This window comes from Battus philenor, unplaced genomic scaffold (assembly GCF_028537555.1).
Source record: "Battus philenor isolate CCGP_79_NKW_IND1 unplaced genomic scaffold, ilBatPhil1.0.hap1 SCAF_20, whole genome shotgun sequence".
In the NCBI taxonomy this organism is placed as follows: domain Eukaryota; kingdom Metazoa; phylum Arthropoda; class Insecta; order Lepidoptera; family Papilionidae; genus Battus; species Battus philenor.
The window spans coordinates 6619809-6634558 of NW_027181683.1; the positions used below are offsets into that span (position 1 = coordinate 6619809).

The 14750-nt window shown below is 29.5% G+C and overlaps 1 protein-coding gene across 1 annotated transcript in view; it reads left to right on the forward strand.

Annotated features, from left to right (window-relative positions):
* The first annotated feature begins 720 nt into the window (after positions 1–720).
* The window catches only part of LOC137922965 (serine proteinase stubble-like), a 28424-nt gene continuing 14394 nt past the window's right edge, over positions 721–14750 (forward strand). Inside the window, exon 1 of the mRNA XM_068766081.1 lies at positions 721–1066. Within this exon, the coding sequence (XP_068622182.1) occupies positions 721–1066 (346 nt within the window). The remainder of the gene's footprint in view (positions 1067–14750) is intronic.

The window sequence follows — 14750 nt, forward strand, 5'->3', positions numbered from 1 at the left end:
ATACCCTTGATGATATATGTTTTTATTATTTTTAAAGTCATATACTACAGACAGACATTTTAAAAATAAAAAGGTACTATCAATTTGACGTGTATAGATGACTAAATAGACGTTCCTTAATCGTCCTTCTCGTAGTTATGACCGCTTAACTAGTTTTTAATTACATCTAGAGTCATAAATGTATTGATAGTTACTACATGCGGTTATGTAAACACATTTCTCCTAACTTGCCTGTCAACGAAATTCGGCCACTCGCACGACCGACTCTTAGCTTCGCGGCCGTCGTGCACTTTCGCTTTTTTTATATAAATCTGTAACTTTTCTATCGATAGTCTGTCATTTGGCACCGCACACACTGTATATATTTTTTCGGACGCAGTTGCGGCGGGCCAATACTAAGAAAACGATTTCAAACTTGTGTTATTATATTTTGAACCAACCATATACTTTCGAAACCTACATAGTGATATTAATTACTTACTAAGTGTCTAATTAATAGTGCTAGACTTTAAAATTTTAAAAAAATCATTAGTGTTTAGTAAGTTTTTGAAGAGAACTCCTAGTTTAATTCAACCAAATGAAAATTTAATAATGAACAAAATAATAATTTTACCAATGAAATTAGTCTTAATATATTTACTTAAGATAGTGGCTGTAGAATGCAATAGCTCAGAAGAAAATAACGACGTCATAAACTCAAACTTATTCGCAACCAAAAATATGATACACAGCAACGGTAATCCAGGACTTTTAAGACTTTTAGACGAAAGGAAATTTAACTCAGACGTATTAAAAAGTATCGGTAAGGAATCAGACGTTGTTAATCATTATGAAGATATAACTATTTTAGACAGTAACGGACAGTTAAAAAATTTAAAATACAAATCGGCTAATACGCCTCGAGTGCCAGTGGAGTTACAAGTATTTCAAAGTGATAAAATTGTGAAAAATCATAGCAACAAAGTGACAGAAAGTGACACACAAGTGGAAAGTACATTAAACGGTGATCATGACGTAAATTTCGATTCAAACCGACCCAAATCGAAATTCTTCGATGAAATTGGACGTAAGTAATAACTGTATTTAAGACATCAAAATATATATATATATATATATATATAAGTAAATTATAAGTGATATTAAGTATATTAGTATAGATAACGCAATATCATGTCTCTATCCACTCTATAAACTAGTGCAGAAGAAGTGTGTTTGAAGTGTGGCACTCCAATCGAAAATAATACAACTTTAGGATTATACTTATATGTTATATTTGCTTTTATTTTATCATTTTATTCGTTGACCTGTTGATGATACATAGTCAACTTACAACATATATAACAAAAAAATTAAGAAAAATTAAATGCCCACTAACGTATTTTACACGGTTTTGAAATAATTATAATACTCTTAGTATATGATTTTTATGCAAATTTTAGTATTCCATATTATAATAAATGCCTAACACATCTGACGTCAAAGTAAATACCGTACGCAGAGGAATAGGTAAGAAGGTCATAATTATACCGACATTGCTAATAATACAAAATGTGACATTGTTCGCCTGACCCTTATATGCTATGTCACAAGATGGATTGATCGAAGAAATGCTTGAATAACTTGTCATATTTTGTCCATGATCATTACTTACATGAGCTAATTAACTTTCAATGTGACTTAATAAATAAATACCAGTATAGGAACAAATGTTTTTTTTTTAATAAATGAAACTAAATCAAAATATGTTGTAACAAAAACCAAATTAAACAAGTAATGCTGATGAGGGAAATAAAGTGATGTGTATCACACATCGAAAATCAAAATGTGACGAATGAAAGAAACTGTCAAGGATGTAAGGAAAGTGGAAAAAAATTGAGAATATCATTAGTAGAACGAAAACTAAAAACATAAAAACTAAAAAAAACATTTAATCCGAAATTATAGCAGAAGAACGCAGAAAGAAGAAGAACGAGAAGCCCCCAAAACGGAGGCGACTAAAAAAAACTTACAAAAGCTAATCCTTAATTAAAATACATAGTTCTTATATTTAAGATAATCTATTATAAAAACTATCAGGTTTTGAAGACTGTTCGAGTTGCGTTTTAGTAATATAATCCTGTGGCACAGAACAGATCGTCGTTAGTTAGTAGGTACTGTTCCGACTAGCTCATCGTAGAACGTCTCATCCATGAGATGGATAGACGTCCTTGCTCAGGTCGTCTGAAGACGTTAGATGCAGGCCGCTTCTTATTGATCCTTCCGGAAATCTATGATACAGGCCTATCATCAGTCCAGCAGTAGACATCGTACGTGTAAAATGAATACGATAATGAATACAAACCTGATGGTATTATATATATCATAATGAAAGTAAGAGGTTCATCATTCTTCATCATCAACTCATGTTCATCCAGTACTGAATATAGGCTTTAATATCTTTCTTTTAGTATGGTCATCTATTCCGTTCACTCTAGAACTTCCAGCAGCTTTTCTTAGAACATCAGCTAGTGGCAACAGCTTCCGTTTCCATCTAGACAAAAGCCGCCCTATATTTGTTAGTCTAACTCATCTTTTGTATCGTAAATAATATTTACACTTTACTGAACAATCCAATTAGTTCAAAGGTAAACTCCGCGACTTTTATGGAAGTAAAAACTGCTCATTATATGGACTATCTTGACGGTCGTGATGTTTGAGGCAGAACAGGTCCTAGGAGTTTAGTTATATATGTATATATTTATATTTTTTATTCTGGTATTTGCACAGCATCCTTCTCCTACACTTTTCAAAAGCGTTGATGCCTTACCAATAAAATATTGAAAAAATACTGCTTTAATATCTATTATCCTTACCGTAAATTGACTTCCACATTTTTTCGCCTAAATTAAATATCTTTGAATATTTGGTGTCAATAATTTTAAATCATTACTTTTAATATACGTTAAAAGTGCATGGCTATTATTAATAAACAATATACCTATTAATAATACTTTCATGATTATTTAGATTACGCACTTTTATTAAAATTTAAATCTGCGACTTTAGTCTGAAAGTAGTTCTATTTTTATTTTTATTCATGAGAGTTCCATTTCTATCTACAAAAAATCATAAATGAATGCAAATATTAAATAAAAGATTACTTTATCATCTTAATGTGTAGATTTAACGGCTTCAATTAAGAATTATAGCATTAGTGTTTTTGCACAAAATTCTAATCAGGTCGCTTTGTGAATAAAAAATTCCAACGTACAATTTACGCTTAGTTAATTATTTTCATCGAGATGTCTTAATTATTTTTTAATATTTTCACACGGTTTCACAGTCCGTTAATAAAATAATCGTGCGAGGGCTTGACGCTCTTTCCTTAAATCGGAACCTAAATACAGTAACACCCATAGTTAAGATTTTCTTTCTGGGGCCCTTGTATCTGGTTACTACTTCTACTACACCAACATGTGCCCGAGTGAGTTATGAACTGAGCAATTTACCGATTCAGTAATGTACTCAAAACAACAGCAATGATAGGCCATCGGTAGAGGACAGAGACTTCCATGGACATAACCTTATTTAGTTCACACTTTATGTATTAAATATGTAAGATTGCCACTGCTGACAAACAAGTTTCCAGAGGATAGACAGCGTCTCCTGTGTACCATAATATCAAATCGCGGTCGCTAACCCACTCGCCAAGCTTTGGAGGAAACCTATGTCTAAAAAACGTCCCGAAACGAGACTTCTGTTCTAGCTCCCATATTATTACTGTTAAAACTAGTTAGTAGTAGCTAAGACTAGTTTTTCTACGCTCTGCTCTCATAAATACGGTAAAAGTAAATGCAAAAAGTTTTCAGAAAAACTCCAATTCACAGCACAGTAAATACTTTTATTCCACTTTTAATACTCTTATAGACCAACTAGCATAGTTTCTACTAGACAACTTATCACTTCAATGGTTATCGAACGAGTGACCGAGCTCCCGACTCAATAATCAAAACGCCGTTTCATCCCCACCTCTCTCAATCATTTTACTGGAAGTTGTCACAAAAGCGTGACAAGGTCGAGTAGTGTTGCTATTTAAGAAAAATAAAACTACCTTTTATAAAATTATTGCAAAAGAATAAATAGTTACTTTCTGTCACTATTAGTGAAAATAATAATATCATGCTAATTTTGCATGCATGACAAGTAAAAGATTACTTCTCTCGATAGAATCAATATCCCGAACCTGGACATATTATATGGAGAAAATAGGGACCTATTACACTTGGTATAGAAATATATATAAATGTATTTATATATACATGACATCAGTATATTGTCTTTGCGAAGTTATTTAGCATTAATTTAAGCGCATCTGGAATAGGTCGTTGAAACATGGAGATCGGTTGTTGTTATTAATCTAAACTCCATAAAAGTAACTCAAAATAAACTACTAAAAACATTTTATAATATCACTGTCGCGCACCAAACACATAATTATATGAAAAAACTCAAGTATTACTTAACTAATAACTCCATTAATTTTAATAATATATAAATTTTTAGCATTAGTATCATTTATTATACTAAATAGACAGAAACTGCAATTAATTATTGTCCAAACAAATTGAGAAAAAAAACTATATTGTTTGAAGTAGTATAGTTATACAGTAGCCTATCCTAAAATTTTGAAATAAACTTAAAAAAAATGTGCACATGCTTAGTTCACAAAGTATCCATCCTCCCGGTTTTATAAATTGTAAGTAACTAATTATTATTGTAGTACATAAGGTTTATGAAAATAAATTCTTTAAACCCATGATTTGACATTCCAGTGTTAAGATCTAAACGAAATAGCACGCACAGGCGTGAACTATAAATTACCACAATGCACTAAGCTAAGGAAGTGAGACGTGTTTGCAGCCGACCGTTCTGTAAGGTTACGTGTTACGACACACGCCACGGCGTTAGGGAGAAAGCCGCATCCGGTTTTTGTAATCGCAAACTATTATTCAATGTTATGCGATTCTCGCCACGAAATTGTACTTTTTACAGAAAAAGAAACCTTTACACGATATACGTCGTTATATTGAAAAATGTTTTGATGAATCACTAATTATTTTTAATAATATATTTTTTATTAATTCTGTTCCCACTAGCATGAAGGCCCAGTCCTTTGATTTAGCTTGTTTCTTAGCTATTTTTGTCCTATCCTTAACTGCTTTATTTCTACTTTTACATAATTATAATATAACTTAAACTAAACAAAACCAAAGACTTTCTTTTAGAATAACTAAACAAAGTAACACATATAAGAGCTAAATCAATGAGTAAGTAGAAAAAATTGTAGAGAAATAAAACAATAGCTATGTAAACTGTGATAAATAGATAAAATAAAATAATGTGATAAACAAAACCTATTAAAAAATGTGATAAATGAATATAATATTAAGGAACAAAGCGAAAGGAGTTAGACGATGAATGAACGGTAGTTAGTGGGGTAAACAAAAATAGAATTTGTATTATAGAATGTAAGTAGAAGAAAGATAGATCATGTGAATAATGACTGAAGAGTGTGAAAATAAAAAAGAAAAGAAAGTGAAAAAAATCCCTGTTCCATGAATAAGATAGCGGAAGCCATAAAGAAAAAAACAATATTCCTAAATTTGACTATATTTGTTTTTCTATATAACCATAATATATCCCTGAATACAATCAAGTTCTGAGTTTTTGTTTGTTTTTTCTACATTGTGTTGCTATTCCAGTATTTATTTAATATTACTTTCATACTTCTTTCTTACTATTGCGCTACAATCCTTAGTAAGGTTTTGTCTTCCTCTTCCATCTTGCTCCTATCGCTTCCATCCTACGCCGTTCTTTGCTAAAATGTCTTCCTTCTGCTACTCCTGATATTTTCCTTTACACATTTTAGCCACCTGTTCCTGGGGCTGTCTTTTTATATTAATATTACTTATATACAATATATTTAATTTTAGAATATGTTTACTTCCACTATTACGGATGTACTAGTTAAATAACTGTGTTACAGCCGTCAGCGCTCTTCTCCCTAAACAGAGAAATTATTAAATAAATGAAATAATTTATTCACATAAAGTACATAATTTTTTAACTCAAGCTAACAATTAAGGTTTATGAGCAACTAATATTCATTAACAGGTTAATGTGTTTACGGGTGTGTAGAAAATTTGTTACAAATTTGAAAATAATTGCACAATTTTTTCTATAAAACCCGTTAATAAACTTTTTTTACAATTTAATACATTAAAATTAGGGTAAATTTTATTGACAGTATGTGGATTGATATATATTAGGTTACCAATAACGTAACGTCCGGACTATCTATCGGTGAACAATAGCTGCATTATGGAGAAAAATTTAGAATATTTTTTTTTGATTACGCTTTTATAGAAGTTTATACTCGATACTATTTATCGTCATAAATATTTAAGACTTAATACGTCCACTCTTAGCCTTTTCAGCGCAATATCACTTTTTTTTTTTGTTTTACTTGTATTATTTTATTTTTATGAACGTTATTAAATTTTGAGTAATATATTTTATACAATATCCTTATCCTTATCCATATACACACACAAAATAATAAAATCAGATGTAATGTCATCTCTAGTGTAGATAAATGAAGAAGGGCTTTAAAATAATCTGGTCAAGTTTTTTATTACTATATAATAATATGTATACATACTTCTATAAGTACGAAATAATGAAACGTGTAATAACGATGATACGACTCAAGTTTTGTGTTAAAAAAAAATTACATTTATTAATTTCATTATCGAAACATAAACTCGGACTTTTTATTCCATATTTTTTTAATGATATAAGCAATAAGACGGTGTATCTTTGTATATTATAAATATTATACATCCTTCTTTCTATTTGGTTTAAATATTAACTTTTAATATCTGTAGTTATAACAAATTACCATTTATACAAAACACCGTAAATCACTGGCCTGGCCTTAGTTGACATTGCCAAGAGAAAGAGCATTTAGCTTTCTCTCGACAATGCTCCCTTCCCACGTACGATTACGTCGCTTTGTTGTTCTTGTTAACGTAATAACACATGATAAACAATAAAAACATTAACCTATTTTTAACAGCCAAGGTCGATATTCCGATCAACTATTATTACATGTTCAATATTTTAAGACACGTGTTATTGGAGGGCATTGAAAGCGCTTAGCCGAAGGCTCTTATGTAAGTTAGGTTCCTTCCGTTGCCATGACTCTGAGCCGTCTAATTCACCATTTCGAATGAAACACATTGACTGTCACCAAAGTGAAACTAATATTTGTATCAATTTTTGTATAATATAATCATAAAACATACAAGGCTCCTTTAGCGAAGAAAGAAAATAATTGAGACATTTTTTATCAATCTATATTATAAGTATACATAAGAGATTTTTTTCGCTCATTACGGCATAAGATTTAGAGGCTCGGAATTCGGTCGAAATATCCCTTTTGCCTAGTTGAGGTCAACTAAGATCCACCTGCTAAAAAGAAGATTATGCAGATATGATAGATAACAAAATATGTAATATTATTTAGGATACAGCTAATGTATAAATAAAAGATTTCCTCTTATGTATAATAATAACTGACCACGATATATTTTGAACTAAAATGTTTAGAGACTTGAAATTTGGCAGGAATATTTCTTCCACCCAGTAGAGCTCAGATAAGAAAGGATTTTACGGAATAAATCCCACCCACATGTTGATGAGGGGTTATTGTTAATCGTGCGTGGAACAGATTATTGGAAATATTATAAACACATTAATGCAATACGTATAATTGTTAGCTGTACATATAAATTATACATATAATATGTGGAATATGTATAAATAAAAAAACAGCTTTAAATTTTTCTCTCTATATTTTATATTAAAATCTATTTTCATATACTTGTAACTTACCATAAAAATAAAATACGAATTTTTTGGATATTTTTATTAGAAATACGAACAACAGAGTAAAGACATACAAAGTAAAGACATACTATACAAAATTAACAGTTTGTTATATTGCGTAACGAAGGAAGTGTCCCTTTCTCCAACTTTCCTTATCAAAGACGCATAGAAACTTATCAGGAACTTAATATCATTAGAAATCTAAGCATAATTTTTTTTTAATGTGTAAAGCTTATATTAATTTTAGCAAAAACCTATTTAATTTATTAATTTCCTTAAAAGAGATCCCGCAAGACTGGAATGGCTATTCTTAGAGTTCAAGTATCAAGAACTAGAGACCAGTGATAGTATCCGTTATTGGATATGGCGAGTTAAATCGATCGCCTGCGTAATCAATACATAAGCGCAAACCTCCGGAAATAGTTCATCATTTCCTATCTAATAACGACTTTTACCGACTTAGTTTAATTAAAGTTCCATTAATTTTACTATTTATCTGAGTTTTATGCTGTTTAAAAAAATGAAATATAGATTGCGAATCAATAATGTATTAATTATTATCATTACGATATGTATACTTCGAAAAGTTTTATTTTGATAACGTATTTAATATCTAAAATGTTTTTTTTTCTTTTGTCCGTTTAATATTCGGAGAAAATAATATATGACTATTGTATTATATAAAATAAACTTTACAAATGCCTTAAATTAAAAAAGATACATGTACATAATGCCTACAAAAATGTATAAGTATTCTTTACTCATAACCGTATTGGCTATAAAAAGAAACTTCCATCAAAGTCAAATTTTATATTCATTCGATTTTCAGTAAGATGCTGCTATTTATGACCATAGTTTATATTTTCACAGGATAGTAAGTGTGACTAACTTGAGTTTGAAAGAAAACAGTCTATTCGTTTTTTAAATTCATGTTTTCGATTGATTTTAATTCTACCCACTTTTAAATAATTTTGACGTGATTATAATTACCAAATCATTTTAATCTTTCATACATGATAAATGAACCTTTCCTTACTCAGAAATACTATCATGAGGATACTGTCCTAATTTTTTGTCTCCCAAATGCTAATGCCGTTCTAATCTACAAATCTAGATTTATCAAAGACTGAGAACAAGAGTGTCGCGTTCTAAATATAAAAATTAAAAAGTAAAACCGGAGGCAGCTTTCCAGCCGCTCTCGCCGCCGACGACACCTCTCTCTGGCGCCGGCAGCGGTTTGAAACATTTTTATTTTAAACATTTTTTACTACTGTAGACAATACGTTTCTATTTAATTTCTTGTTATTTTAACATGTAACAAAATCAAAATATATTATTTAACGTACATTTCCGTTAGACGGGCGCTGGCAAAAAATTGCCAAATAATGTGTCATTCTTCCATTTATCTTACTAGAAAAACGAAAGTGTTTTATTCCAAATTCATGTAACAGTATATGTTTCTTTTTTCTTATGCTTTAATTTTTGTAAAAAGGAGATTGGAATGAAGAACTGAAAAAATTTTGAATTAAGCTAGTAATGAAAAAAAGTCAGTCTAATTTATCTTCAATTAATGTATTGTAAATTTACCAGTTTTATAGAAAAACAATTGATCTCATAAACTTTGAATGGAAAAGTACCTTTTACTATTTCAATAAAAAGGAAAACTATATTTAGCAGTACCAGGAAACTAGTAATATTAAAACGACTTTAGTGTCTATAGTTAACATAAATATCTTATATTTTATATTTGTAAACAGTTAAATTATTTAAAGGGGTATCAAATATGTAAATTTATGTTATGTTATGAAATATTACAATACCTTATGTATGTTTAATAAAACGCACATTGCTTTCCCATCACTCTACCATAGTGGTAATTTATAAAATAAGAAATATACAATTAAATGTTATGATTTTGTAAATAAAAAAACAACTAAGAATCAGTAGTTAAAAAAACATCGAGAAAAGGTTTTGGATTCCTCAGTCCTGTAATGGACTGTCTATGCCTTGTGATACCAACGACAGTCCCGCGTCGTTGCTAAAATCAAAAGCACGTTTTTTTGCATAAGTAAATAACAATGACTTAAAAAACGACTACATTGTATTGGATTTTAAAGGTTTTCATTTGTTTTTTGTGTTCATCTAAAGTAAAAAAAAAGTATTTCAATATTTAATTTATAACGCAGTTTATTTAATAGTATATCTTTGGTAAGTAGGTCTGTAATATTAATGAATCAATTAAATTAAAGTTTTAGATTTTTTATTAATAGCAAAGATATAGCTTACCATTTACAACTTACATCAACGAATGTAATATATCAAAAATATAGTACAAAGGTTATAAAACCAGTACAGTACAAAAGTTATACAAACGAATATAAGTTTCGGAATTTACAATTGGTACTTATTTAACAAGTTATAAAATAAACCTTCCGCCTTTTTCCGTATGGGTTTTCCAATTTTAAGCTATCTTAAATCAAAAACACGACTCAAACAATATTTTTTCGTTACATATATTTAAGAATATTTGAAGCGAGGATTTTTTATAGCCCTATAAGAATAAATAATATTACTTTAAATATCAATTACTTTAAGTTTACAGTAGTTAAAACAAGTCGTATTTATTACGTTATACTATTTATTTCTACCCCTGGTAGGTATAAGGTCAGCATCAAAATTTGTCCAGAACAAACATTTTTCGAGTATCTTGTTGGAAAATGTACATAAGCTTTTGTTTTCTTAATCATATCCGGTTCTAAGAATGGTTCCATTCGCAGAATGACTTCTACATTTTTGCATCACAAAATGAATGTTACGAAAGTCATTGTACACCTGAGACTTATGTGAATGCATAATAACTAGATGTCACGTTCTGTTTGACGCAAAATGGACACGCAGTCGTGACATAAAAGTCCTCATTTCTTGTAGTTTTTAAATTTGTTTTTAAGTGTTTTATTCTAATTCGTATTACACGATTGGGGTATTTCACAGCGGAATAATATACAACCTAGATATTTTATCAACAGTACATCTATTTAGGTCAAACACGGTTTAATAAAGTCACAAGAAAAGTAAAGAAACAACATTATCCCAAATTTCCTTCGGTTAGCAACAGCATTCGTTAAAAATACATTACACTATAGATTAGTTACATACAATATATTACACTTTTGACAATTGAACAGTTTCATAACACAAAATGCAACAATGAGTACTAAAATGGTGTGATTTTAATTTCACGCGAGTTTCGCGCCAAGTGAAACGAAAGTGAGTTGGCGCGAAAAATGAACTGTCAAACGATGCGGACGAAGCACGTTCCGTTCATCGTCAGCATTCGCGTTCACTTTCAATTTTATTTAGGGTTCTACATGTTACGTAACTTTAACACTCGAGCCGTTTAAATCGTTATTAAATATCAACATTAATTTTATGTTCTTGTATACGTACATGTATACTACAATATTTACAATAGATAATTTTGATCTCCCCGATTTGTTTTAATATGATATAGTAGTTGTACATAAAACTTAACAATCAAAATTTAAAGTAAAAGCGTAAGATAAATTACAAACTTTCTAACGACTTAAAAATAACAATCCAATTAAATTGTAACGTAATAAAAAGAGCGCTGGAGAAATTGTACTCGTTTCCTTGTAACTTCCGAAAAACAGAAAGCCCTCAATCGAAACGAATTTGTCACAAATTTTACGCAACAACTAACCGACAGCAGAATTAACCGTAAAATGTACCACAGCTGATGTTATTAGAGAGAGCAGTGTAGCTTGACTGAATGAATTACGTACATCCTTTACCTAATGAAGCTTTCTTTACATTTTCAATTTTATAAGCGATTTCCTTAAGGTATAATTTGAAATTGGATTTCTACACTTAAGAACTGTAACCGTCATTAACTCTTCCGCAGCCGCAAGCGAGTATTATCACTAAAATATGCAGATCAGGATCGAGTTTTCTTTAGATTTTACATTCACTTAGGCCGTTTTTCGAATACCTATGTTCATGTTTTGGAAAGCTAAGGCGAAAGTCGATGTCTTAGCAGGTATGCTGCATGACCAACTAAAGTTCATTTTTGCGTATAAACCAATTTTTTGTACCGCTTAATTTTGATTTAGTGTTATGATAAGTAATATTTAACTATTTTTTTAATGTAAAAAAGGTTTTACAATCCTTTTAATTTATATATTTGTATCAAAAGTTAATGATTAAAAACTTTTAGACAACCAAAATAAATTTGTAGAGAATGTTGTCCGTCGTGAGATTCGCCATTTATAGTTATTTTTGTGTTTACTATAAAGTTTGTAACATATTCTGCTATTTGAATTATTTCATATAATTATAATAAGAATGATCTTTAAAAAATAGTTTTATTTTAATGTAGTAATTATTTTTAATTGTATAATACAAAAAACAGCTTAAAGTTAGAAAAGATTTTAAAAATAGAAGAAGTTTTTCTAGACATTAATTCTTTTTTAATTAGTATAAAAAATAATTTCCGTTTAATGACATAAAAAATCGTACATGAATGAGGAAAATGTACATATTGTTGATTTCGATTAAACCATAAAAATATTTTCTTGTGGGGATAAAATAGATATTTAAATCTATTTATCAATTTAACTGTTACAGAATGTCAGCTCAGTTTATTATATATTGCAATGACACCAAAGTAAATAACTCATTAATATATGGACAATGTTTACTTAAAATAAATAGACTCTTACGTCATTACATAAGTAGTAGACTCCTCCGTAGACTAAATAGCTCCGAAAAATCGGTTTTATAACTTTACTAAATGATTTTTAATGACGTTATATAAGCACTTACTAGATAATCATTATAGGTGAACCTTAAAGAAAACATTCCGACACACGCTGACAGAAAGTGAAAAGAAACGTGCTGCGCTACACTGGCCTTTACTTCCGAAATACAAGTTTTCGCGGACGGACGTCTCTAATAAATAAATTAATAAACAAACAAATAATGAAAAGGCGGTGAGCAAACAATGTGCAAAATAAAAAAGTGAAAATGTGTACTCGATACGCTTCACTCGATGGGACTGCTGAAAAGTTTCAAAAAAAGAACTTCAAAATACGCAGAAGAATTTATAAAATAAACTTGAAATTTGCAACTTTTTTATTTTTGTCTATGGCGTCCGGCTTCGTCAATTTCGTGCGTTCAGAAAATGATAACGACGTATTAACATTAGATGACTTAAAATTAAAAGACGATGAACTGCTTTCGGATAGACGAAGGCCTGCCAATGAACAGGAAAAAGATATTCTTCTCCTCGATGCTTTAGGGAGAAGAAAGGGGTCTTATCATAATCCTTACGCTGCTCCGCAAGAAGAAGATTCTATAATGGACTTATTGGGCAAAAGTAAGTTTCTTTTTAATATTGATGTACTTTTTGAAATATTTGTTTGATATGCAAGATTATTACTTTTAGATCATTGTTATTGTACTGATATTTTTAAAAATATAATTTAGATTTACTTCCTGAATCCTCTAGAACATGACCTTTTATTGCCTTATACAAATATAACAGTTATTCAAATACATATACATCTATGATATATCGGAAAAAATAATATATCTTGTCTTTTTGTTACACTATTTGTAAATTTAATTTATTACTCAACTAGGCCTCTAGTATGAAGCAATTCGTAATGTTTGATTTTAATAAATTTAATAATTTCTTGTATACTAATAAAGAGAAAACAGCGACATAATAATCCAGTTTTCTTCATTATATATACGAAGAGTTAAGCGATTATTACACAATATTATATGTTATATCAAACGTATAAAAATATTATGGTAAATAATTAAAATAATTAATATTATTGATATATAATTAAGTCTTAGGACTCTACTATGGAGAATTTTGATTAAAACATATCGTAAATCGATTATATAGTGTGTATAATATTCATGTTAAAATAAATAAAATTTCGTCCACAATATTAATATTAGATGTGTACTTTTGATAATTATACGAATATATATATTATTATGAGTCACACCACTACAGTTTCAACTTCCACTATTGGCTAGGCTTTATTGGGATGTTTAGTACATCACTAAAGAAATAAATTTTCATTCGAAGTTTATACTACCTTTTGAGTTTCATTCAATACCCTTGCATTATATTATATTTTACTTTACTACTATAGTACTATTAAAGTATTATTATAACTTTCTTTAGGCTTCATAAAATTAATAGGTCTATTGCAGGCTGTACGACTGTAAACAATTTTACAACACACTTCCGTACGTCTTTCAATTATTATGTAATAATTTTAAAAGGAGTTTTACACAATAACTTACAAAAAAGTCTATTACAGTATAACGGATTTTTATTTAATAATAAAAGATGGGATTGAAATGCTTCAGCTAACTAAGGACATTGTGTGACAAGTGATTAGAATAAAATCCATATAAATTTGTCTTGGACTCTTTGCAGATCAGGGTGAATTTGAAACTACTATTTTCCACGAGATTGGGCTTTTCCGCCATTATTATCATGACGTACACTAAAAAAATTATAATATACGCCCAGCATAATTAAATAGTAAAAAAAACGAATAGAATAAGATATAGGATAAATATAATAATAACGACTCTATATTTTTATTACTCAAAAGGTAAACACACTAGAACTAGAATTATATAACGATTTCCGAACGAGAATACAAGCTTGCCTAGTACGTTTATTAACTCATGAGAGAATGATTATAAATCTAGTACTAAACTTGTACAGCTTGTGGTTTCCGGACTCGCAAGCTCTAGTTCATTGAAGCTAT